The sequence below is a fragment of the Panicum hallii genome, chromosome 2 (assembly GCF_002211085.1).
Source record: "Panicum hallii strain FIL2 chromosome 2, PHallii_v3.1, whole genome shotgun sequence".
Lineage (NCBI taxonomy): Eukaryota > Viridiplantae > Streptophyta > Magnoliopsida > Poales > Poaceae > Panicum > Panicum hallii.
The window spans coordinates 2,068,794-2,094,956 of record NC_038043.1 but is presented as its reverse complement, the minus strand read 5'-3'; the positions used below and the strand labels follow the sequence as shown (position 1 = coordinate 2,094,956).

Here is a 26,163-nt window from a genome sequence, read left to right as displayed (position 1 = left end):
TTATAGACTTCATAGTCGTTAGAAATAGCGCGCTTCCTTGTTCTTTGAGGTCTCCCGTGAGCCTGAGCCTGCGGTGCCTCGTCTATTTGGGGCTGCTGTTGCTCCTCTTCTTGTGCGGCAATGGGCTCGTCAAGAGCCTGATGAATAGGCTCCGCTTCCTCATTCATCGTTACCACAGAAGGAGCCACTACACGTGTTGGCAGCGCAGTGACTTGCACTGGCGGTGCAGACACAGCGGGCAGCGGGAAGAAAGATTCCTGAATCAGGGATTGGGTGTATACACCCGCTTCTCCTCAAGATCAATCTTCCTTGCTGTGCCGCTCCCCCAGATCATTTGATCCTCAAGGAAAACTGCATGTCTCGTTTTTACAAATTTCGTGGATCTGTCTGGGCAGTAGAAACGAAAACCCTTTGACCTTTCTGGATAGCCAATAAAATGGCAAGACACCGTTTTGGAATCTAGTTTTGCAATGGTCGGGTTAAACACTTTTGCCTCAGCAGAACTCCCCTACACCCGCAGGTGATTCAGTGAGGGTACTCTTCCTGTCCACATTTCATACGGCGTTTTCGGCACCGATTTACTTGGAACTCTGTTGAGAATGTGAATGGCGGTTTTCAGGGCCTCCATCCATAAACTCACTGGCAACGTAGAGTAACTGATCATGCTTCGCACCATATCCATTAGGGTGCGATTGCGTCTTTCAGCCACTCCGTTCTGCTGAGGTTCGCCCGGCATCGAGTACTGGGCTACTATGCCTTGTTCCATCAGGAACTTTGCAAAAGGTCCTGGGACTTGGCCATATTGGGTATGTCGACCGTAGTATTCCCCTCCACGATCGGATCTTACGATTTTAATCTTTAAATCGTGTTGATTTTCTACTTCGGCTTTGAATATTTTAAATTTATCCAAAGCCTCCGATCTTTCTTTAATTGGATAAATGTATCCATAACGGGAATAATCGTCTGTGAATGTTATGAACGAGTCATAACCATCCACGCTCTTTACATTAAACGGACCACAGATATCTGTGTGAATTATTTCTAATACACCTGTGCTCCTCTTAGCATTTTTCTTTATTTTCTTAACGAATTTGCCTTTTATGCACTCAATGCATTGTTCTAAGTCAGAGAACTCTAATGGAGGAAGAATTTCATTTTTAATTAATCTCTCTATTCTCCCCCTCGAAATGTGGCCTAAACGACAGTGCCATAATTTCGACGACGCATTTTGAGTTCTCTTTTGTTTTCTATTCGCGAGTGTAGACGAGAATACATTCGCATTGTTATCGCATACGGAATTCACACTGTCGCGTAACGATATCAAATAAAGATCATTCTTTCTGAATGCAATGGAAATAACTGTATCATTACATTCAATCAAACACCTGCCATCTCCAAATAGACAGGAATAACCATCTTTGTCCAGACGAGACACACTAATCAAATTTCTGTGTAAAGAAGGAACAAATAAAACATCTCTAAGAACAATATTGAAGCCAGTGTCGAGTTCCAAATGAACGTCTCCTACTGCTTCAACGTCTGCCTGAGCTCCATTTGCCACTCTAACTTGCTTTTCGCTTCTTTGAGTGGTTCTCGTCGAATGGAATCCCTGCAACGAATTTGCAACATGAACAGTTGCTCCTGAATCAATCTACCAAGTGGTTTTTGAATATTCTATATACAAGGATTCATTTACAAATGAAATAACGTTCTCACCTCTCTTCTCCATGATCATCTTTAGATATTTGTGACAGTTCTTCTTATAGTGTCCCTTTTCCTTGCAATAGAGGCATTGGTCCTTATCAACTAGAATCTGTCCTTCTTGAGGTTTGTGTTGTTGAGAGCTTTTACCTTTAGAGGAGGACGAAGAAGAAGATGAAAAATTGCCTTTAAAGTTGGCATGCTTCTTCTTGTTCACATAGTTTAAGGATCCGCCGGTGGTGGACCTTATCCTTTCCTCCTCCTGAACACACATCGCAATAGTCTTTTCTATGTCCCAAGTTTGTGGTTGGGTGTTGTAATTGACAACAAAAGTGTCAAATTCTTTTGGCAACGAAGCAAAACCAGATGGACAATATGATCCTCCTTGAAGGCAAGGTCCAATGATTTAGCTTGTTGTTCTGATTGACCATGCGATGAATGTGTTCTCTAATGCCACCGCCAGTGTATCTTTCTGAAACCAGTTGTTTGATCAACTGGGTTGCATAAGTCTTTGAAGAACCAGTGTATTGGTTCTTTAATTTTTCAAGATATTCTATAACGGTGGCACAATCTGGGATTGAGCCCATAATTGCAGGCTCAATCGTGTTCTTTACCACTGCCAAACACTTCTTGTTGGCAGGGAACCATTTTGCATAAAGTCTCTCATAATCTGCTCTTGCTTTCTTATAAGCAAGCTCTGTTTGCTTCCAAGAAGCATCTGTGTCTGTGTCCTCTCTCTCAGGAAGCACAGGCTCTGTAGGAGTCGGTGTAGCTAGGACCCAATCCAATTCACCCATGATGAAATAGAGGTCCAGCTTTCTGTACCATTCATTGTAATTGTCTCCCTTTAATATGGGAATATCGTTGATGGAAAACATCATTGATACTCCTCCTGAAAAACATTCATGAGTGGTGAAAACATTAAATTAAAGTCAAATAAATTATTGCATATGTATAAATACGACGTTGGTCATAAATTAAAATATGCAATATCCTTGTGTATTAAAACTAAAACACCGTTGGGCAGAATTAGAATTAATACATGACAATGATCTATTGAAAATATAAGGCAGAATCTCTTTTGTATTAAATCTAGAATACCGTTGGGCATAAATAGAAATAATACAGGAAAATATCTATTAAGGATAATGCAGTAGAAATTGCAATATTATCACTTGTTAACGTTGGTCAAAAGATAATAATATTACAATTCAGAAAAATATCTATTTGCCTTAAAAAGTTTAAATTATCCCGTTGGTTCAAATTTAAATAATAAGGTAAATATACATTAAAGTGGATCTATTTAATCTTTGCAGCGGAAAAACTGTAATTCTATCAAAAAAATGTCTAAAGTTGTCTTTTATAAACAGTGCATCAAAGTTCATTCAAGATTTGAATTTGAAATGCATCAAATTCATTCAAATTCTATTGGAAACTCAATTCTGTAAATTAAAAAACTGATACACTGTGGATTCCTTGAAAACCAGCCCAGCCGGCCCACTCCTTCCGCGAGGCCCAGCATGAAAACGGGCTCACTTGCGCGCGCGCACGCGCTCGGCCTGCTAAGGCCCGGCCCGCCTCCCCTCGCGCACCGCCGCGCGGGCGCTCGCGCGTTTGGGCGAGAAAACCTGGGCCCGGGCCGCGCTTTCCCTTCCCCGCCTGGGCCAAAAGAAGCCCGATGCGTCGCGGCTCAACGGCAACCGTCTGATCAAGATCGACGGCTGCGCGTGGTTCTCGGCCGATCAAAACCCCCCTCGCCGCTCGCTCCCCCGAAACCCTAGATCAGTTCCTCTCTTCCCCCGGCGCCTTCGTCTTCCTCAGCCCGAGCGAGCGAGCGAGAGCAAGAGCGACGGCCGGCCGAGCGGCGCCACGGCGAGCCCCCTTGCCGGCGCGCGCGTCCACCGCAAGGTGTGTGCGCCGCCGTCGAGGGGCTTCACCGTGGTGCCCAGAGCTTCACCGTGGTGCCCAGATCTGTGGCACGGCGAGCTGCCTTGCGGCGTGCTCGCACGGCTTCTGTCCGCGCGAGGCCCAAGGCCTCGCGGGATCTGGTCGGCGCACCGGCGTCCCGCGCACGCCGACGGTGGGCGGCGCAAGGTGGACCAGGTAAGTGATCCTTGGATTGTCGCCCCCTTTCTGTGTGAGATCTAGGGTTAGGGTTAGGGTTTCGCGGGTTTTGCACTGGGTTTTCTCTGGGATCTTTTCTGGGGTTCTTTTCTACTTCATTTTCCAATGCTAATCAACGCAAATAGCTAGGACCTCTGATACCATTGTTAGCTATAGGATCTGCTACTGCGCGATTATATTAGGAAAAGTTCTGTTTGCATTGGCTTAATCAGATAATACAGAGGGTTAGAGAGAGAGAATAAGCACGGCAATACCTTCGTGCCCTTGAGCGGAAGCAGAAGCCGACGTGCCCGCCATTGGTGATGCAGTGCGGGAGCTCGGGGCAGTCCGGCAGTAGGCGTTCGCGCTCGCGGTGGCCGAGGTCGAGGTCGCGTGCACGGGTTCGGGTCGAGGCAGAGGGCGTCGAAGGTGCCGGCGGTGATGCTTCCCGTCGCTGACCGCGCTCGACTAGATCGGTTAGGGTTTTACTGTCGATGGGGTGGCGGCGGCCGGTGATCCTTATCATCGAGCCGCTGGCCCCCACCTTCTTTTTATAGCGCGGCGCGACGGGGACCCACCAGTTAGGGTTGAGCTGGAGCGCCCCCGATCAGGGCGCATAGGTGAGGTGGCCCATCGGCCCGTTAGGGTCCGATAGGCTAGGAGATCAATCTAACACACCGTACTTTAGAAATTAAATTAAATTATATGTATATCATTTTACAAAAGATACATAATTTTAATATATATTATATACGTACTTAGAAAATCCAAAACGATCAGTAATTTGAGACGCTGGGTGTATGGATCGAGCCCACGTGCCATTGGGGATTTCTCCGTGGCTCTTGGCAGTAGTAGGTTCATGGTCGGCTGGCTACAGAGAAACAGAGGTGAACATTATTATTATTAAATAACAACATAGATAGATAGAAAATGCATGGCAATATGTTATTTGAAACGAGCGAATTAACCAGCAGCGTATCGGTATCATTGGCTACTCCGGCCGGCATGCATGCCGTTGGCTAGCTAGGTGCATGCACACGCGACCCGCCGCGCCGCCCGGCCGGCCGGCCGCGGCCGCCCAGTGGAGAGGAGGAGGGATGGATCCACGTGAGAGGAACGGCGGCGCCGGCGTGGGGCACGACGCACGATCCCATGCCTGCCAACGAGGCAAACGAGCCCATGCGCCTGGCCTCGCATGCCATCGAGATACGTACTAATAATCCAAAGGTCACCGTACGATCTTGTGCATGCTTACTTCTTGATTTGCGTCGTCGCGGCGAGATGTATCATCGAGCTGCCGTCGAAAGGGTCGTACGTCGTCACCGTCGCCCTGCAACCTGCAAAGCTGCATGCTGCAACTGCAGTGCAATAATGCAACGGATCGGATGCAGTGATATGGAGTGTGTCTATCTATCCATCCATCCGTGCCTCTAGACTAGTACCCGTGGCCAAGTACTGCAAGGCGAGGCTGCCAGTGGCCAAGTACTCTCCGAGATAGATTGGCTTATTACTGCACATAATCGGTGCTAACTGCCTTTGTCGAAGTACCCGTGATCTCGAGTATACAGTGGGCGCGAATAATGCACTTCTTCACCTAGAACGTGTAGCGTTTTAGCCATGACCTCCATTCCATATGACAATGACTTTTGGTAACTTTTCCCTGTCAACTTAATCCTAAACACCAGCCATATATGCTGCCGTGACGATAGTGAATAAAGGCCAAGAGCACACAAGAGTCAAGACGTCCTACATGGCCAACCTGCAGGATATGGCAGGCAGCTGGGCCAGAGGAGATATTATTATTCGGTACATATCGTTATCGGCCGGCTGACGATGACCGGAGCTGCAAATTGCACCCGTATACACACACTACTGCAAAAACGATTTGTAGAAATACCTCAAATTTTTTAGAGACGGATCAAGGTATTATCAATTCTAACAAATAGGACGCGAGTACTGTAACAACCAAGCCGCCTCTGTAAATATATTTGAAGGGAAGACTCACCCCCTCAGCCGCCTCTGTAAACTCACACACTACTATAAAAACGATTTGTAGGAATAACTCAAATTTTTTAGAGACGGACCAAAATATCACCCGTTCTTACAAATGGGGCGCGGGTACTGTAACAACCGAGCCACCTCTGTAAACTCACACACTACTAAAAAATGATTTGTAGGAATACCTCGAATTTTTTAGAGACGACCAAAATATCACCCGTCCTTACAAACTAACGGAAGGGCTAAGAACCAAAATAGAATTTGTTTTTAGATCAAATAAGAAAGTTCAATCGAAAAAACCAAGAAACTAAGCTGAACTTTTGCAAGGGTCAGGAAACTAATTTACTTCTTTCATTTTAGCTGCAAGAGATTTGCGGGGTTTACCAAATACCAAGAGGTGAAACAATTGGCAAACAGCCCCTCGCGAAAAATAGAAACGATCAAGGACCAGTTATGGGCCTACATCTATGTGGGGCCCAAAATGGCCCAACACCACCAGCCGGAAACGCCCCGAACAACCAGCTGACGGGCCCCACCACCGTCGGCAAACAAAACCAGACACGAACGACTACACGGGCCCGAACCCAGACGGACCCAGCCACGCGCGCCCCACCGCCAGACCCGAACGAGCCAGCATGGCGGCCGCCCGCGCCCAGGTGATCCGCGCGCTGCTCGCCAGGTGCTCGGCGAAATGCCCCCGCCGCTCCTCGTCCCCCTCCCCATCTTCCTCCTCCGCCGCCTCCTTCTCCAGCATCCGGGGCACCGCTCCCTCTCCCTCCGCCCCCTCCCCGCTCTACCGCCGCCTCTTCCCAGCTTCGCAGACGCAGACGCGATCCCTGGCGAGCGAGGCCGCGCGGGGCGGCGTCGGCGGGCGCGAGGGCGAGGAGGAGGAGGAGGAGGAGGCGCGGGAGTGGGCGGTGGAGTGGGAGGACAGCGAGGACGACGGGTACGACCCCGAGGTACGGCCATGCGCGGCCCTTCTAAATCCTCTCCCCGTTTGTAGCGGGTTGCGGAGCGCGGCTGCCTCTGAGTCTCTGACCATGCATCGACTTGTCCTCCAGATCGGCGACGGCGGGGACGGCGGCGGGGTCGTGCTGCGGGACGTCAAGTGGGGGGAGCGCGCCCTCGCCGCGGCCCAGGAGGTCCTCGCGGGCCACTTCGGGGATGACGTCGAAATGTTCGCCTTCAAGGTGTCGCCCAAGGGATACGTCTACGTGCGCCTTGACAAGCTCACCAACATGTCCGTGACCCATTCCTTCTAGGCTTTAGCTGTTGTTCCACATGCATTGCTTGGTCTCGCTTATACTCATGATATTGTTGTGCTTGCCCATGAGGGGTTCATAAATTGCATGATTGGGTTCAGTGTCACCGAATGCAGTTGGTGGCTAGTTCTCTCCAGTTTAGAGTTTGTGCATAGGCAATGAGGAGTTTGTGTGAATGGAGGGTTCACTGTGACCCACCGCAGTTGGCTAACACAGAAGTTATATCCTTAGTCAGCAACTCACAGGTTGGGGGTTGTTCTCCGAGAATTCAGTGCCCAATTTGATGCCTTAAGCGTTCTTGTTCCCTCATACGTGATGCCATTTCGTGTTGCTGTGAGATACCATGATAATGTTAGTTGTTAGCAACTTAGCATTATAGCATGTTCTGCGTGCTTCAGTCTATCTGTTATTAGCTGGTAGTGTGATTGCATCTCTGTTCATTTGTGATTGTTGTGTCATGCGTTGCTGTATTGTGCCGTTCTTAAATCTGTAGCTAGCACCAGATTGTCTTTATCATCAATCCTGATCATCAAATTCTCTACCTTTTCTTATGAGAATGTTAACAGGTATGGGTGCCCTGATATTGAGGAAATAGAGAGCTTCAATAGGCTCTACAAGCAGAAATTGGATGAGATCATTGAAAGAGGCGAAATACCTCTGGACCTGGCAGTTGAGGCAAGCTACCTGACCGAATTTGCAACCCAATTGATGCATTTGCAGCTCACACTTACAGAAAAAGTACTTGTTTGCTTTGGTCATTGCAGGTCTCATCACCGGGTGCAGAGAGGCTTTTGAAGGTGCCTGAGGATTTGGATCGCTTCAAGGACATGGCTATGAGGGTGCAATACCTTGTTGAAGGTGATAACAACCTTGTCTCGAAGCAGAACCTACTGAAGGATGGCATCTTCTTGCTCGAGTCGGTTGACACTCGAGCTGAGCACTGCATCTGGAAGCTGGCAGATGTCAAGGAGAACAGAGCCGAAGCTGGGAAAGGAAGGCCATTGAACAGGAAGCAGAAAGACTGGAGGCTGCAAACTTCATTCCCATCGGTGAAGAAGGTGACCCTGTACTTGGACTCCAACTAGCAACGCCTATATAGTTTAGAAAGGTTAAGGCTTCCAAAAACTGTCATACTCGGAGTCATGCTTACTCTTCAAGAGTTAAGAAAGAGCAGCATTATCTATTTATTCTTAGAGTTGCCCACTGGCTGTGTCAGATTAGTGAGGCATATTTTTTTGTAGAGGCTGGTTACCTTGTACGTGATCACAATCTCATATACAGAGATTAACTTGGGTGATCCGAAGTCTGCACTGCTTGCAGCTCTAATGTTTTGTGCATACTGTTTCACCTCTCATGCTTTATTGTGCCACAAGAATGGCAGGTCATTTGCTATACATCACTTAGCCAACATATTAGCATTATCGGAAAAAAAAAGGCTTGGAGTCATGTTTTTCCAGTGTCTGAAGCATACAGATAAGCCAGAATCAGAATGCTGGTTTCCTTTAGAAAGTTACAGTAATAGGCGTAATAGCAAATTGCATGGAAATTCACGAAACAGCTGGACATGAACGCGTATGGCTGAACTGGACTTTGCATGAGTTTGGTAGTAAAACAGTGGCTGAAGCTTAGAGTATCACTTGGCAACAGATGAACATTGCATCCGTTGAGTAGAATAGTTGCAGATGCAAAAACTCGTTGAACTCAACATCAGCTAAATGAGCATCCTCAAATTAGACTAATTTGTGACGTAAAACAAGTACAGAACAGCAAGTACAGAACAGCAAGTATCCATTCTTTATTCACTATTTCATCGTACATGTTTTGCAACTCTCATCACAAAGTGTTCTTATTCATTTGCAAGTCAACCTTCACAAATCACAATTCACCTTAAACACCTTACACAGTCAGGCTCCACGCCGGCTCCTCTTGAGAAACCTTGCCGGACTGAACGGCGCAAGGTCGACGATCTTAGCCTTGCCATCGAGGATGAGCTCCGCCAGGGCCGCGCCGGTGGCCGGACCGTTGAGGATGCCCCAGCAGCTGTGCCCGGTGGCCACATAGCACCCCTTCACCCCCGGCATCTCCCCGATGACCGGCATCCCGTCGGTGGTGCACGGCAGGTAGCACGCCTGCTCCGCGACCACCTCCGCACCCTCTTCCTTCTTCAGCTGGCTGGACACCTTCCCGGCGATCTTGTGCAGCATTGCAATTGAGTTGGGTTCACCTGTGATTGTTGCGGGATCGTCGGGCGGGTTCTCTTCCTTGGTCATTCCACATATGTACACCTCCCCTGAATTCAGAGAGACACGAACAGCAAGAACAAGGTAAGCAAATCGCGCAATTCAGATCAGCAATTCTTCATGAATTCAGCGGGGTAGGTGGCGGCAATGGTGTACCGGTCGGCCGTGGGTACACCTCGGGGTCGAGCATCTTGGCACCGGGCTCCGGCTGGTAGCTGAGGAAGAGGCAGTGCGGCGTGATGTTCTCGGGCTCGCGCGGCCCCAGCAAGATGCTGTGCGCCTTGAGCCCGGACACGTCGAACACCTCGCTGACCACCTCGAGCCGCCCGGACCACGGGCCGAGCGCGAGCACCACGGCGTCGGCGTCCACCACGCCGTCGCGCCCCTTCACCGCGACGCCGGCGGCGCGGCCGTCCCGGACCACGACGCGCTCCACCTCGCCGATGACGACCTCGGCGCCGGACGCGGCGAGGACGGCCTTGGTGAAGAGGCCCGGGTGGACCTGCGCGGTGGTGTCCGGGGTGCCGAGCTCCCGCGGCGGGGCCGCGGAGGCCGACGGGTCGACCCACGCCGGGAGCATCGGGTGCGGCGAGGCGGGCTTGGGAACGGAGGGGACGCAGACGGAGAGCGTGTGGACGGGGCGGTAGCCGTAGGCGTCGACGCCGCCGAGGTCGGCGGCGAGGCGGCGGTGGAGCGCGTAGGAGGCCCGCGCGAGCGCGGAGAGCCCCGGGGTGGAGTCGCACCAGTCGAGGGCCAGGAAGCCGCCGGCCTTCCCTGAGGCGGCGCACGCCGGGGCGCACCTCTCGACGAGGGTCGGGACGGTGGGCGACACGGCGTGGGTGGAGAGGAAGTAGGCCGTGCACGCGCCCACCACGCCCCCGCCGCAGATGACCACGCGGCGGGGCGGGGCGGCGGCGGCCGGCGCGGCGGACATGGGCGGCGGCGCGGGGTGGGGGCGGGCGCCGTGGAAGGCTGGAGGCGAAAGTGTGTGGATTGTGGAAAGAGTTGCGTCTGTGCACGCGATGTAGGCGTGTAGCTGGTTCAGGCGGGTGGCGGCACACGTTGGCTCTACTCTTCCTCTACTGAATTCAGACTGATAACTGAATCGCAAAGCCCATACCGGGTTCATCTTCGATCAATGGGATTACGGTTACAGCGGCTGCTGCTGACTGCCCACCACTAGTTTGCACAAAAAATGCCATCTTTTTCAGTAACAATGCACTCGTATTCTAATTTGTGCAGTTTAATTGTTTCTGCAGCACACTGAGTTTCTGATTTGGTAACGCGACTGAAACGCTTCCTCACTTCCTGAATTGCAAGTGCGCTACTGATTCGCCCAGGAGGAGAGAACTGACTCGGGGCAATCTGAATCTTGACTGCTCATGATCTAAACGAACTCGCAGGGAACACCCCGCCTCTGTACGGTGGTTCGTCGCATTATAGAGAAAATATTTTTCGCACAGTTACGCTTTCAATTAGTCTCACAAATGTGATTGAATTTGTTCTCGAAATTTTACTCAGGTAGTTTTAAGAATTTTCATCACCTTCAACTTTTAAGAATTTTTCCGGAGACAGGCCATTTTCACGCTTTCAGCTGACACTCCCATTACCCCACCTTTTCCGCTCTTTTGCCTCCTTCGCGGCGGGCGGCAACCGCGAAGGCCGCACCACTCCCACCGCCATAGGACGCCGCCTCCGCCGCTACATGGGGACGAAATGGAAGCGGAAAGTGAGCCTCTTCGACGTGGTCAACGACTACGAGGCCTCCGTGTCCGCCCTCTCCGCCAAGCTCAGCCGCGCCTCCATCAACGGCGCCGCCGCGGCGGCCAACCCGCCGCCGTCCGTCAACCGGTGGAACCGGCGGCCCTACTCGGCGCGGTAGCTCAAGCTCCTCGAGGAGCGCCGCGCGCTCCCCGTGTGGCAGCAGAAGGACGAATTCCTCCGCGCCCTCCGCGACAACCAGACCCTCATCCTCGTCGGCGAAACCGGATGCGGCAACACCACCCAGGTACGACACATTTGTGCTATTACGCCTCCACACATACGCGTTGCTTAGGTAGCTGGGTGGTTTGCCTTTTTTTTTGGAAAAATTTCCGTTCTTAATCACAATCGTTATTGGTTGGTTGCTAGCACTGGGAGAGGGATGTTGTGGAGGCTGCGACTTGTTGTTTAGTCCATCGATTAGGTTTCTTTGTGAGTGGGAGTCGTAGCTGGCGCGGTGAGGCTATGCCTATTGTGTCTGGATTAGTTTTTTTTTCCAGAGGGAAGGCCGTAGAGGGGCCTCCCGGTGCCAGCGCCGGGGCCTGATTATGTAATTCTGGATTAGTTCCTGGGCCTGATTATGTATCTCGTGCTTATGCTTGATTTGCTCTAGAATTGATTTGTATGATGTGGAACAGATCCCCCAATTTGTACTGGAGGCTGAAGACTTGGGCAGTCACCCTGCTGTTGCCTTGCAATGCAGCTGAAGGTTTTTGAACCTTGTCCAGCTTCATCGAGAGGAGGAGGTCCTCCTTGCAGGAAAATTATTGTGTCGACAAACATTGCTGAGACATCCCTAACCATTGATGGTATAGTTTATGTGATAGACCCAGGGTTTACCAAACGTAAAGTTTACAATCCAAGGATTAGTGTGGAGTCCCTCTTGCTTTCACCAATTTCCAAGGCAAGTGCCCATCAGAGAGCTGGGCGTGCGGGAAGAACGAGACCTGGGAAATGTTTCAGGCTGTACACAGAAAAGAGTTTTAATGAGGAGTTACAACCACAGACCTACCCAGCAAGCATGCTATCAAACCTGGCATATACTGTTCTTACCTTGAAGAAGCTTGGAGTTGATGATTTAGTGCATTTTGACTTTATGGATCCTCCAGCACCGGAAACAATAATGAGGGCCTTCGAAGTTTTAAGCTTCTTGGGGGCACTTGATGATGAAGGAAACTTGACACCTTTGGGTGAAATGATGAGCGAGTTTCCACTGGACCCACAGATGTCAAAGATGCTTGTCATCAGCGCAAAGTGCAACTGTTCCAATGAGATTGCAACAATTGCTGCCATGCTGTCAGGTGTGTCAATTAATACCTCGTAACCAAATTGCTTCCACAGCTGCATCATCTTGTACTATTTTGCTTGCATTGTTACCATCTGCAAGCAAAGTGTCAGGTTTCTAGCATGTGAGCTTGCTTGCAGAGTACTGCATGTACGCTTAACAACATCTTCTTTACATCTTTTCGATGGGCTGTCTTGAGCAACTGCCATTCACCAGGCTTTTGGTCTACATGACCATACAGTGTAGGCTGATGCAGCTAGTTGCTGTTTGTTTGGTTACCCTGTCAAAACAAATGATATAGATATCATCTCGCCTCTTTGCATTTGCTAACCAGTCTGGACTTTGTTTGTTACCACCATGTTCTTTCTCTAGCACCAAATTGCTTCCTCCAGCCCAGGGAGGCTCGAAAGGCTGCTGGGGAGGCGAAGGCTCGATTTGGCCACATTGATGGGGACCATCTGGCCCATCTGAACGTCTACCACGCCTACAAGAACAACAGTAAGTGTGTAGCCCTTTTCTTCAGCAGGAACGCTAGGGGTTTGGATTAGTCTGACCCATTTAATCCATGCATCCTAGTTGTTTTGATTTACCGACTGTGGTCGCACTTCAGTTCCTACTTTAAGTGGGCATTTGACCAGCGTCTTTCCGCTGCCTAATCATCCTCTTGTTGACAATGCAGATGAAGATCCCCAGTGGTGTACTGACTATTTCATCAATGCCGGAGCACTTAAGTACGCCGACAATGTTAGGCAGCAGCTTGTTGGCATCATGACCAGATTGGGCCTCAAGATGTGCAGCCAGGACTTCAACAGTCGCACGTACTATGCCAACATCCGTAAAGCACTGGTTGCAGGGTATTTCATGCAAGTCGCGTACCTGGAGCAAAACGGACATTACATGACCGTAAAGAATAACCAGGTTTGTGTTTTGCTGTCCAAGCTATGAGATTGTCTGTGCAGGGTGATGCATCGCGGCCCTGTCGTTGTAACCCTTTTCTGCTTCCGCCAGATCGTCCATCTTCACCCCTCGAACTCTATGGACCATAGGCCGCAGTGGGTCATCTTCGACGAGTTCGTCTTGACCGCCAGGGGGGTTTCATCCGCACCGTCACTGACGTGCCCGGGGAATGGTAAGCTGTTTAGCTGAACAGAGCAGGGTCGCTTGTGAACGCGACAGGCTGGTGATCTTTTTGCACCGTATGTGCAGGCTGATTGATATCGCTCCACACTACTACGACCCGAGCAATTTCCCGTCGTACAAGGCGAAGGGAGAGGGAGACAGCCATAGCTAGAGGCCGAACCTTTCTACTCGGATCTAGCTAGTAGGCAGCTGGCGAGCTTTTGGAGTTCCATGGAGTTATCCCCAGGTCATGAAGGTGAACGGACCGGGTGGCGAGGGAAGCCCTGCTCACTGGTGATGTAGGAAGCATGAGCAAGGGACCGTTGGTTGGCCTGTGGCGCCACCTCCATTGGTGAAGCTTGGCTCGAGCTTGTTCTTGGGTGCCTGAAGGAGGAAGAAATGAAGAAACTAAGGGGAAGCCCTTGCTTCAAGCTCCCGGGAGCAGGGATTAGTTCTTGAATGAATTTTGGATGGACCAAATCAATTGACTTAAGAAAAAGAAAGTTAGGCATAACATATTAACATCCCTAGCACTTGATAACAGCCTCTGGATGATTAATTGTGCATCTGTCTCGGAATCTTTGGAGGATCAGACGTTTGGAAGGATCATCTGAACCTGAGCGTCAAGTAAATTTTAATTTGTTCTTCACTCGTGCGGTCTTTGCTTGGTCCACCTCATCTCTAATTTTTACCTGATGATGTCGTTCGGACTTCTGAATGCTTCATTCAGAAGTCGGTCGGTCGGAATGTCTCCCACCGACATAACGGGCCCACTTGATGGTTAGACCTTGCAACCCCACCTGCCAGCAATCAACGTGGAGACTGGAGAGAGGTTCGTGTGATCCTCGGCTGAAACCCACCCCACATCCCCCGTGGCGGGAAAATTTCATTCCCCCCAAAACCCACCCCAAATTCCCCGTTCCCCGGCTGTCTTCTCGAGGAAGCCAACCTCGCGCCCGCGGCGGCGATCGGCGGCGCCATGGTGTTCCTGCAGCGCAGCCGCCCCGCCAACCCCCGCAAGCGCCCGCCCCCACCGCCCGACGCGGAGCCCCCGGGGGCCGCCGGCGCCGACTCCTCCGCCGCCGTCGACGCGGCGGCGGCGCTGCTGGCGGACGCGGGCTGCACGCTCCTCGTACCGCCGCACCAGGCCCCGCCGCTCCCCTCGCCGCACGCCTTCGCGGCCTGCCTTGGGCGCGCGCTCTCCGCGGACCCCTCCGCGGCCCCGCGCCTCCTCGCGGGCGTCGCCGCCTTCGCGGCCGCCTCCCCCGCGCGGCTCCGCCAGCTGCTCCTCCCGGCGGCCCCGCACGCCCCGAGCCTCGCGCGCGCGCTCCTCTCCGTCCCCGCGCTCCAGCCGGGCCTCCTCGCGCTGCTCCTCGAGAAGCTGCCCGAGCACTTCGACGACGGCGGCGGCGGGGCGCTCGACGGATTGCCGCTGCAGGACGACGTGGGGAGGCTCATCGTCTCGCAGTTCCGGTGGCTGGACTTCCTCGCCGATGCCGACGCCTTCGTCGAGAAGCTCGTCGAGGTGCTCTCCGTGGCGCCGCCCAGGCTGAAGAAGGAGATCATCGGCTCGCTCCCGGAGATCGTCGGGGACCAGAGCCATGCCGCCGTGGTAGTCGCGCTGGAAAAGCTCCTGCAGGAGGACTCCGAGGTTGTCGTCGCCGTGCTCGACGTGCTGTCGGATCTTAACCTCAACGAAGAGTTGCAGGAGCAGGTGATGCTAGAACATTTTCTTCTGCTCTGTTTTGTATGTCTTTCAGGGAACTTTTGTTTTGTACATATCATATGATGATGTGGCCTGAACAATTTTCTTATGATCTTGTTGAACACTTTGTAGGCGGTGACTGTTGCGATATCGTGCATCCGGACAATTACTCCAGACCAGATGCCGCATTTGCTCAGGTTCTTGCTGCTGTCTGCTACACCAGCCAATGCTGGGAGGATAATATTGCAGATCCGCGAGCAGCTGAGGTTTGTTGGTGTTGTGGATCCATGGGCTGCTCGAAGCAAGAAGCTGAAAGGGAAGGCATCGGCGAATAGCACTGATGGGGCAATACTTGATACGCTGAGATCTGGCCTACGGTTTAAGAATGTAAGTTATTTGAATCTTCAATTCTTCAGTTTATTTATTTTGCACTGTATGTTGAAGCTTAACCTTGGCTGTGCATTTTTGTGAATAAACTATGCAGATGCTTTGTGAGGCTTTCTTGAAGGAGCTGAAGACAGTTGACCATCCAAAGGATCATAAAGTGATTGATGTTTGGCTTATCATGCTCATCTATGCCAATGGTGGTGCTCGGCAGAAAAGTGCAGAAAAAATATTGAAGTCCAAGATTTTGCGGGGGTGCATACGAGAGACACTGTTTGATCAATGCATTCGTGGGAACACTGAACTGGTCAAGGTTAGTTCTTCATTTTATTGCAATGATGGTACAATAGCAGCATATGATTGACTATTCATGCTAGTTCAGAGTCTAAATGGTACATGGTTTAACTTGAATCAGGAACATTTCATGTCGTTCCTCTCAGTGAGCGATTACTTGTTGGCTTGCAAGGAAGAGAAAGCTAGAGAGTTTGCATCCTATTTGTTCACAGCACTGTTTGAAGAATTCACTGATACGTATTCCAGGCAAGAGGTACTCCTTGGCTGCCAATACCTCTGTCTGTCATGATCACTGGCTAAAAAATTGAGAATGTCTTATATATGATGATGGCACGATATACTCTATGATTTCTGAAACATTCAATTTTGTAGAAAATTCAGACAAGTTGTGGTGCAAGTACAAATGCATAATAGGTGGATATATATATACTTACTGTGAATTAGCACTTTTCATTGAATGCCTATGTTCAGATCCATCGTATGAAAAATACATTAAAAAAACATGTTATTAAGCACATAGCATGTCTTCGTGCTCGATGGAATGTAGTACTTAACAATACTTTAGGTAGAAGAGTGTTAAGATTGATGATGATGAAGTAATTTGGAAAACTACTTACAGTTGAAGAACTTAATTTCATCTGAAATTTGTGTTCATGACCTGGGTCATGTTCAGGTCCCATAGAAGCAGTGAAGTAAGTTGTTTGATATGTTTTATGTCCAGGTAGCATAGCCTTGGGAGGGATTCTTTAGTTGCAACCTGGTACTGCTTTCAGTTTGTTGTACCTTTTTTTTTGCTTCAAGTGGTTGGCAAAAACCATGGAATTTGGAGGTGATTTCTTACGTGTTAACTGTTAAGCCAAAGAGATTTAGTCCATGCAACTTTCTTGCACATGGAATGGAATTGATTATACTTGATTGCTAATTGTCTGTCCTATTCTGTGCCATTTTATCTGTTCTTCATTTACTAATGAGTATGCCATTTTTTGCAGCTTGTAGGCTCATTGGTCGCTCATATAGGTTCTGGGGTCAGCTACGAAGTTTTGTCTTCTCTGGATATCATGATTTCTCTAACATCCAACAACTCCGAAGAGTTGATTCCTATATCTTCACATATAACCGGTAATATACTTTCCTTTGTATTTAGTGCTTTTCATTTGCTGAACAGACACACCAACTTTTACGCTATAGGAATATTGGATTACTTGGAGAGTTTTCATGAAGATAATCTTCGGAAGGTTTGTGATATAGTTCATTTCTTTCTCCTAACCTACCAAATATAATCCCTGAATAATAATCAATGACATAATTTAGGTTTATGATATCTTCTGTCAACTGGCACTCGCTGCCGGTTTCAACACTGGTTCAGGTGGCTCTTCTGTAGCTAATGAACTTCTAATGGTGGTGAGAAAGCAGGTATGACCATGTTTATTATATTGGTGGCACATTCTTCCAGTAAATATGGCTTTCAATTGCAAAACTACAATGTGTAATTGTTTCCTGTTCCCGCTTCTTACCTTTTAGGTTAGCAATCCAGATATGAAGTATAGGAGAATGGGAATAATTGGAGCTTTAAGGATAGTTTCAACTATTGCTCATGTTGATGTCAATGCTGCTGTGAACTGTTCGTCATATCAGGTTTGTTTTTGGTATGATGTAATTATAGGATAAATGGCAATTTTTGTGTCAAAACAACAAGCCAAGTGCATATATTATTGTCTGAGCTTATGGGCAGTCTTCAAATGTGCATGTGAATGCCAGCATTCATATAATCATATGATCACAAATACCATAATAAATTTATTGCTGAAGTTATTTAAGCACCCTGAATACCTTGTATTGGTAGCTATCAAAGTGATAAACCGTATAATATGGAAAATATTTTTAGAAAATAACAATTTTGTACAAATAAATGAAATAATCAAACCACCCATTATTAGTTGGTTATTAGGTTGGTCCCAGAGCATCATGAAAATAACTGACAAAATAGCACCCTACATGTCATACACATGCTGAAACGAAGGATGAAATATTAGGCACGCATAGACTATACACCTGAACTGGTTTTTGGGATAAGAAACCTCACTTCCTGCATCAAAAACTTCTTAGCATGATAGCTACCTTCTTTTTTTCATTAAATGAAATTCTAATGCTGTTTTATTTGCTTGGTTTGGTAGCAACCAAATTGTGAGGAGGCCCTGGAACTGTTGAAGATGTCTGTTAACTCCTGCAAATTTGTGACATTGCCCTTGATTTTTCTATATGATGAATTAGCTGCTTTACTGGAGAGCAAAGTTCTTCACTCTGCAATTCTTGAGTGGTAGGTATAAAATGCTAGTGTATGCTAGGTACTTCTTCCTATGTATTTTCTGCCTGTTGTGCTCATGCAATAGCATTTTTCCAACTGGCCCATTCAGGGTAGGAGATTATGTTGCAGAATTTGACACACCTTTTCTTGCTGATCTAAACAATGGTAAACTATCAGAGAAACATCAGTATGATGGCATAGAAGGTTAGCTAAATGTTTTTATAATTTTTTTTGTAGGACTCCTACATTTCCTTTAATCATAAGATTTCAGTACTTACAATAAGCAAGGGCAAGTGTAATTGTTGACTCCTTGTTTACAGGAGAACTATGGATGAACTTGGATGGAGATGTCTCTCCAATATGTGTAAATATTATGCCTATAGCCTCCACTATGCCACAAAAGTAAAAGATCTTAGCTATTAATGGTCATTATTTGGTAACCAATTAGTCTCGAAGAACCTGTACTAGCTAAATTTACTGATATTATTTTTGCATATTGCAGATCTCAACCCTGCTTGCAGATCCTTCCATCCCAATTTTCACTTTTAACTACAGTAAGTGTAATAATTATGTAATTTTACATGTCTTATTTGCTGACCTTACATTCTTGCTTTATATCAAAGATTGAACGTTTAGTAAATGAAGGCTCGCTTGGTGGAATAAATGCATTACTTGGCTGTCCTTTGCACCTTCCCTCAACCAAGGTTATATAAACTTCTCTTTACAATTTTTAAATTATATCGATATCTACTTTCTTTTTGTGGTTCTAAGTTGCTTGGGTGCAGAATCCTTCCAACTGTCACTTGCTCTGCACTTAAATGGTTTCTAGTGGCAAATCGCAAATGATTTAGTTCAAAAGGTAGTTTGCTAATATTTCCAAGAGACTGGAAGTCCCAAATCTTCGTGTAACTATCGTTATCAAATGCCAAGCATTTAAGGCCCTGTTTGCGACTGCTGGCTGATCCACTCCAAGTTTTGCACTCTGCTTAAAAAAAAAATCCACGGTGGAGCAGATCTGCAAAATAAAAAACAAACCACGGAACACCTTTTTGCCTGCTCTCCAAAATTGAACTAGGAGGGTTCGCTGCTCTAGAAAATGGTGGAGTTGGGTGTTTAGTACTGCTCCACAAAATCCACGGTGGAGTTTGGAGTTGGAGCAGTCCCGAACAGGCACTAAGAATGGCAGAAGTAGCTACTTTCTCGAGGTGTTTATCTAAAGGCTGTTTGCAGATCTGTTCTCTCTTGTACAAAACTTTTTTCACTGCTTTCCAATATGCGTCATTCATGCAGTACATAAATTTTAAATTCATTTTGAGAGTTTTTTCAATGATTAAATAAAATAATAACCTCTAATATATACCATCGACAGCATTTGGATGGAGCTAAATGGGGAAACTTGTCAGGATTGCAGAAAAAGGCAGTATGCCATTCACTGTATTATGCAATTAACTGGATCAGGGAGTTGGTGAGTGGTTTTGTGTGCTACTTTTTTCAAATTGCATGACATATTGATATCCATGGCTATTGTCTAAAACTAGTGGCATCAATGCAGCTCAATGCTTTCAGCACACAGGTTGCAAGTAGGGTTGATAATTTCTCACAGAAAGCAAGGGATGAGACAGCAGTAAAACTTCTGAAGCGTCTGAGAAATCTGATGTGAGTGTACGCCCACTGTTACTGTGCTTGAATATGTTAAGGAATACACATTCATAGTTGTACTCATTCCAGAAAACATCTATAAATGGGATAGAATTGAAGTCCCATGTTCATTGACGTTACTTGTTAAGGCATCACCATCCCTGACTGAAAATAGGCCCTGTTCCTTCTTATTTATGACTCATGTTTCTGGGCCGTGAACTTCCATCAGTGTTATCCTGTTGCTTAATATTAAACATGAGAACTTAGTATATTCCACATGTTCTTTATCAACTGTTTTTCTTTACCTGGCTGCTGGCTGCTTGAACGGAATATTAGAGGGTTTAATGTATAATTGTAAAAAAGTGTACCCTCTGGTTTCGTGGCATGAGATATGTTGATATGCATTCACATACAGTCAACTGCGATGACAAAATTTACCAATGCAGATTACTTGAGGGCTTGCTGAATGCATTTCTCAAAAATTATCCTCTATCTCTTCCTGAGCTGCGATATCTTGGGGATTGTTCTGGATCAACTAGCACCAGCAAATTCAACCTTCCAAAGAAAATGGGAGAAGAGAGCATGGATGGCACATCTTCCAACAAAAGGCAAAAGGGTTGCAAGGACAAGGCAGCCTCAGAAAAAAGAAATCCTGATGATAAACTCAATCAACCTACAATACTGGATGCTTTCAAAAGAGCAGGAGTAACAGTCAGTCAAACGACAAACAAAGCTTCTTCTCAACCCTCGTCAAGTGGAATGATGTCAAAGGATATTGAACAGGAGGCTAATGATCCTGGTGAGCTTGGGCTTGTAGATTTAATGACGGCACCAGTTCAGCTGGATATGCAAAGATTCAAATTCAGAACTCTGCATACAAGATGCTTGTCGTTGCTGAACTATTCAGAGGTATGTATTTCTTCAGTTTAAATTGACCAGTAGATCGGCCGTCTCTCCCTGTCAGAAAAAAAATGAAAACCTTTCTTTCTGTCTTCATTACCATCTTATGTTCACTGAAACAGTTGATGCGCTTTTTTGCAGTGTCAAGATTCATCTTGTTCTTCCCTTGAAACTGAGGTACCGTACTTCATTCCTACTAATAATTTATCTACTAAAATATGGTTAAATTATTAATATATGCCTTTTTTTTGTTTTGCAGCTACCTATATATCTGTATCTTCTCCGGGATCTGCACAACAAATTAGATAATCTAAATCCTGCAACCAAGCCTTTTCTTAGTACTTCTCATCCAAAATGTTCACATGTTCATTGCCATGACAACACACAAGAATTCCTTGACAAAATTCAGCCACTATTCTCAGTTTTAAGGAAGCATCTAGATGGAGCAGTTTCAATGATCAGAGATGGTAAACATCCCTATTTCCTAATTTCTGCCTCTTATTCATTTTATAGTGTTTAAATTTTGTACTTATAATCCTACCTCTCCTTGCTTTTGATCAATAACATAATAAGCTACCACTACTCTGTAGAATCAGAGAGCTGCACAGATAATTGGAGTTCACATTCATCTTCAGCTAGCAACCCAGACATTCCGTATGTGGTGGTCTCCAAATCATCAATTGCAACTGCAGTATGTAAGGAGATTCTTGGCTGCTACAGGAAGGTTGTTGTTTGAATGTCTTTTCTTTCATTGGCAAGAAGAGAAGAGATCTAGAGCTAAAAAAATTGCTAATGCTAACATGTCTGGTGCCTTTTGCAGTTAGTGGCCATTCCTGATCTGTTGAATCAACCAAACATGTCAGGTCTGAAGCAACTTTTACAGACTTTGCAGCCAACAGAAAATTTTGATGATATTCTTTCTGAGTTCCAACCATCCCTTGCTCCTAGCAATGTTGATTATCTATACTGTGGTGCATGTAAAATGTTTGAGGATATTATGGATCCAGGTAATTAACTATTTAGATTTGTGCCCACAGTGTTTGGAGATTATGCAACCTTTTCGCCTAATTTTTGTTCTTTAATCTTCCTACAGTGTGCTCGTTCTCATATCTTCTGTCTTCTGATGTGTTAATAACTATGCAATCAATTGTAAATTCTGTTGTCGTGTTGTTGGACGAATCTGGGGAATCAAATCAGAAGAAGATACAAATAGGATGCTCCAAGGCGATCATTCCCTTTCTGCGAAAGCGTCTTGGCCAGTCAGCTCATAAGTTGCTAACCGCGGATCAACCTAGTGAACATGCTGAAAATGGATGGCAGAGTAAAGTAAGCTAAAGTTTCTTTCTAGCTTTTAATGTGCCACTCCCTCCTATCACAAACACAAGCACTTCAGGATATTGACACGGTCTAGAAGGTGCAACTTTGACCATCAATTTCTGTAAACATGTATTAACTTAAGTAGAGAAAATTATACAGTCTGAAATCGATTTTCATGATGAGTCTTTTGTGACATCAACCTTATGTTGCCAAACTATTTATATTTTAGCTATTGATGGTGAAAGCTAAACAAGTTTGACTAAGGACAAACCTAAAACTACTTATATTTATGATTAGAGGGAGTATGTGAATTGACAAGCTTGTAGCTCCTAATATGCCCCATGTTTTGTCTGTCAGGGTGATCTTATACAGAAGATATTGCAAATATACCTAAGAAATAGTGAATCCACTTCAGATCTGCTTTGTGAGCTTTGCAAAGCGTTGACTCAGGTGAGCAACCCATCTCTGCTTCTTGAATGATGCTCTCAGAGACATCTCATTTAGAAGATAGATGTACATATGAATTAAATAGTAGCACTGCCTTTTGCCTTAGAAGACTCCTCATAGGCATCTTATTCCATATTTTAAGGCACCTTCGCTCAAAACAAAAGGTACCCAGGAAGCGTCAAATGGTTTTCCAACATTGTGTTCTTCCACTATCCCCACTTGGTACCGTGTCCTAGTAAGTATCTGGTATTTAATGCATTTTATGAAGTATCCCATGTTCATCTTTTCTTCTAATATTTTGGTCACTAATGTAGCATGAGGAGAATACTGGGACTTTAAACAAGAAAGTAAGAAGCATATGCTCTAGAAGGGCTCCTCTTTGCCCTATTTTGTGTTCATAAATATAAATCTGCTGTGTTGCCTGATGTTGGAGCAATTTCCATTCTATTGTCTAGATCAAGCAGGCCCTTAAGACTAGAGCATTACCAGAAAGAGGATCAATTGATACTATTTTGGAAGAAATTCAGAAATCAGTGGAGGCATTTGTTTATCTAATACAAATGTGCAAGACCCATGAAAAGGTTAGCTGCACCATAACAATGCTTATGTATTGGGCTGCTAGATGAAAGAGACACTACTTACACTAGTCGCAACTCGTAAAACAACAGGTTTCTATCCACGCAATGGCAGTTAAACATGGGGGAAAGTATATCGACACATTTCTGAAAGGTGAGAATTTGTGGCTTGATAAGTTCACTATGTATATATGCCTTTACCTGCAAACATGGTGTTGGCAACACCAATTTTGGTGTATCTTCATCATGACATTAAACAACAGAAAATGTTCAACTTACCATTTCCGTTTGCAGCCTTCAACTTACTAGAGACACAGTTCAAGGAACATAATGCCATTATACTTAAAATGGTAAGGAGCAATAGGTTATTACTTATGGTCCTTGTTGGTATCATTGATGCATTACAATGACTGCTTAATGTTACTGATGAAATTATGCCAATACAGCTAAAAGAACTTCAGAAAGCGACAAGAACAATCCAAACTATATGTTCAGAGGCTAAGGTACAACTGATAAATAATTTTGTGCATCATGTTAACTATCATAAGTTTTATGCTCCATGCTTACAACAGTACCTCAATCCTGCATAGGGTTACAAGCGGACAATGATCACAAGCAAAGTACCTCCTGCAAAGAGATCCTTGGAGAAGTTCTTGTTCCAAGTTAAGGCGCTGCTACACAACTGCTCCACCGAGAAGAAATTCTGGATGGGTAAATCCTGCAGCCTCGTTCAAAATATTGCCTAGTTATCCAGGAAAATGCAAGCTGGAAACAAACGATGTCTCAATCCAGATCTGTGATTTTGTATGCTACAACCTACAAAGCTACGTCAACCTCTGATGCCTTCATTTTGTGACAGGCAACCTGAAGCACAAGGACATGCACGGTCATGTGGTGAGCTCTCAGGTGTATGGAAGCGTGGATGATGAAGATGAGCAGATGGAGACTGACTCGGACACTCCGGCTGACGAGAACGACAACACCATGGACGAGGATGCGGCGGAAGGGAGCAATGATGTTCCAATGGAGGAAGAATAGCGGCATACTAGGTACCAATCTGTACATATACCTCTTGCTGTCCACTAACCTAACCTGAATTTGTCCCAAATAACCGAGCTTGTGCATATGGTGTAGAAAGGTGAAGTCCCCTTCAGACTCTAGGTTGCAATGTCATTTGTATTGTAGCATAGAGAAATGAAGCCTGAATCAGGATCACGTAAGTAGTCAAGGCACTCAGATGAACCATGTTCTCTCGGTTTTTTTTTCTACAGCAGCTTACACAGCTAGATAGCAGTTTGGTACCATATCTTAACAAAAATCACATGAACAACTCATAAGCACACACACATACATGGGGGCAAAGAAGATCACGAAGGAGCAAAGCCTACTGCTGCGTCTGCCGGTCCGGGCTGGCCCCGCCGGATGAGGTAGGTGATCAGATGGCCTTGGCGGGTGGTGCGGTGGAGGCGGAGAGGTCGCCGAGGAGCGGCTCGGTGGCGGAGGCTCCGCCGCCGCCGGCGGTGGTGGTGGCGTTGGTGGGGGAGTCCGGGTCGTTGTTGGGGTCGAGCGCACGGTCCATGGCGCGGCGGCCGGTCTCGAGGCAGGGCTTGCAGGCCATCTCGATGGTGATCCAGCCGAGCACCACCGCCGCGATGGCGATCACCGCCGTCACCACCGCCCCCATCCGCGGCGCCGCGATGGGATTTTTGTCCCCTCTTTCGCTCTCTCTTGCTCGGCGGTTTGATGGGTCTTGTGGACGCGGATCTGGAGTGGAGTTTGGGGGTGCGTGGAGTGTGTGCGGAGCCAGCCAGCCAGCCAGCCAGTTGAAGAGGGACAAAGGGGCCGTTGCCGTGGGCCCGAGCTGGCAGTGAGCCGGTAACGTGGAGCACCGGTTGGATGGACTCGGGCGTCCGGCCCGGCCGGGGCTCGGCAGCTCCAATGCGGACCGCCGTTGTCCTTTTTCAGGGTCCTCGACAACCAAATCGAAGTTCCTCAAAGAAAAGGATTGTCGCTTAGTTCTTGCACTGTCCACTCTATACACAAACACAACCACTCTTCAGTTTGGTGTCTCTTACATGCAGGAAATTATGCCAAGCCACATGAGTCCTCAATGAGTCGATTCTTGGCCCGTGGGCCTTGACTGGTTCTGGGGCCGTGACCACAAGTCACCTTCTTATAGCCCATGTGTCTTCACGTGCGTCCAGCCCACATGACCTGTTGGGCTGCAGCCCAGTGGCCCAGGTAATTTACTTCTTTTTCTTGCTCTTTGTTTGTTGCTGCAAAGACCATCATCAGATACGTATAAAAGTACAGGGTTATTAGGATAAGGATCCACCCGATGGACCGTCTCTAACTTTTTTGATGTCGTCCGAGTCAAAACCAATGTGAAGCTACACATCAGGCATTGACTTATCAGGTCGCCGTACCGTACATATAGAAGTTCAAAGTGCTGGTAACTGAGTTTTGCATTTGTTTATTCTTTGAGTAGAGCTCTGCAGATTGATCGCTTGTGGTGAAAACATTTTCCGCGTGCTGCTGCAAGGGTCATCAGATGAGTGGATGGATGACGCGCACTCCTACACGCGATTCGTTGACTTACCAGGTTACATGGAAGCGTACGTGGAAGAACACAAATGGCTTTCTTCCTTGATGAACTTGTTCCGGTTAGTAGTCATTACATATTCATCCTTTGAGACTTCCATTTGCTGAAGTTACTTGTTCAACCTAGTGGAATCATTGATCCATACAATGTGGCAAATAAAAACTCAATCACCCAACAAACCTCATCCACTTGTGCAATTATTTGCTGCACCCGTACCCAGCTTAACTTTGACGACTGGTAACCGGCTGACCTTATTGCATTCTAGTACCTGTGACGCAGCTGATGACGTAACCAGCCATGCACACTACAGCTCTGACCAAGTGTACATGCTCGATCTGACGGTCTGACCTTTGCTGATAAGCATCCACACCCAGCAGGTCAGAACTTGCATTGTTGGAGTTCGTGTTCTGATCGCGTGTTCCATATTCTTTTTTGTGTGTGATCACACGTGGATACATGCATGCATATATCCACATGGTTTTTTTTTTGTTTGTGTAGACACTACTAAGACAGCAGCATCTGATACC

At 47.0% G+C, this 26,163-nt stretch overlaps 4 protein-coding genes and 1 pseudogene across 7 annotated transcripts; 3 read left to right on the top strand and 2 right to left on the bottom strand.

Annotated features, from left to right (window-relative positions):
- The first annotated feature begins 6,403 nt into the window (after positions 1 to 6,403).
- LOC112882802 lies at positions 6,404 to 8,416 on the top strand. Its single transcript, XM_025947952.1, has 4 exons — positions 6,404 to 6,761; positions 6,864 to 7,042; positions 7,631 to 7,739; positions 7,829 to 8,416. Exons 1-4 carry the CDS (start codon positions 6,438 to 6,440, stop codon positions 8,147 to 8,149), a joined length of 933 nt encoding a protein of 310 aa, XP_025803737.1. The 5' UTR covers positions 6,404 to 6,437; the 3' UTR covers positions 8,150 to 8,416.
- A 416-nt stretch (positions 8,417 to 8,832) lies between these two features.
- Positions 8,833 to 10,345, bottom strand: LOC112882800 (putative oxidoreductase TDA3). Its single transcript, XM_025947951.1, has 2 exons — positions 9,461 to 10,345; positions 8,833 to 9,354 (listed from the first exon to the last, which is right to left on the bottom strand). Exons 1-2 carry the CDS (start codon positions 10,236 to 10,238, stop codon positions 8,969 to 8,971), a joined length of 1,164 nt encoding a protein of 387 aa, XP_025803736.1. The 5' UTR covers positions 10,239 to 10,345; the 3' UTR covers positions 8,833 to 8,968.
- A 696-nt stretch (positions 10,346 to 11,041) lies between these two features.
- On the top strand, positions 11,042 to 14,118 carry LOC112882531 (annotated as a pseudogene).
- Positions 14,119 to 14,359: 241 nt separating this feature from the next.
- Positions 14,360 to 26,163, top strand: LOC112882961 (Fanconi anemia group D2 protein homolog). 4 transcript variants are annotated; one of them, XR_003226734.1, is made up of 34 exons: positions 14,360 to 15,183; positions 15,307 to 15,561; positions 15,659 to 15,871; positions 15,974 to 16,105; positions 16,842 to 16,971; positions 17,041 to 17,087; positions 17,164 to 17,265; positions 17,374 to 17,487; positions 18,027 to 18,169; positions 18,267 to 18,361; positions 18,478 to 18,559; positions 18,660 to 18,711; positions 18,781 to 18,861; positions 19,527 to 19,622; positions 19,710 to 19,813; positions 20,242 to 20,704; positions 20,837 to 20,872; positions 20,955 to 21,162; positions 21,286 to 21,419; positions 21,516 to 21,702; positions 21,789 to 22,021; positions 22,370 to 22,462; positions 22,602 to 22,694; positions 22,774 to 22,806; positions 22,915 to 23,040; positions 23,128 to 23,188; positions 23,329 to 23,384; positions 23,481 to 23,537; positions 23,625 to 23,745; positions 23,894 to 24,083; positions 25,116 to 25,275; positions 25,348 to 25,486; positions 25,577 to 25,697; positions 25,902 to 26,163. XR_003226734.1 is itself a non-coding variant. In XM_025948162.1 (30 exons), the coding sequence occupies exons 1-30, from the start codon at positions 14,449 to 14,451 to the stop codon at positions 24,070 to 24,072; spliced, it is 4,461 nt and encodes a 1,486-aa protein (XP_025803947.1). In that variant the 5' UTR covers positions 14,360 to 14,448; the 3' UTR covers positions 24,073 to 24,284. The 4 variants fall into 4 exon arrangements, 1 of the variants encoding a protein (XP_025803947.1); XR_003226733.1 differs by lacking the exon at positions 25,348 to 25,486 and having other exon boundaries at positions 25,523 to 25,697; XR_003226735.1 differs by lacking the exons at positions 25,116 to 25,275; positions 25,348 to 25,486 and having other exon boundaries at positions 25,523 to 25,697.
- LOC112882962 lies at positions 24,268 to 24,831 on the bottom strand. The gene has a single exon (XM_025948163.1). It carries the CDS (start codon positions 24,716 to 24,718, stop codon positions 24,470 to 24,472), a length of 249 nt encoding a protein of 82 aa, XP_025803948.1. The 5' UTR covers positions 24,719 to 24,831; the 3' UTR covers positions 24,268 to 24,469.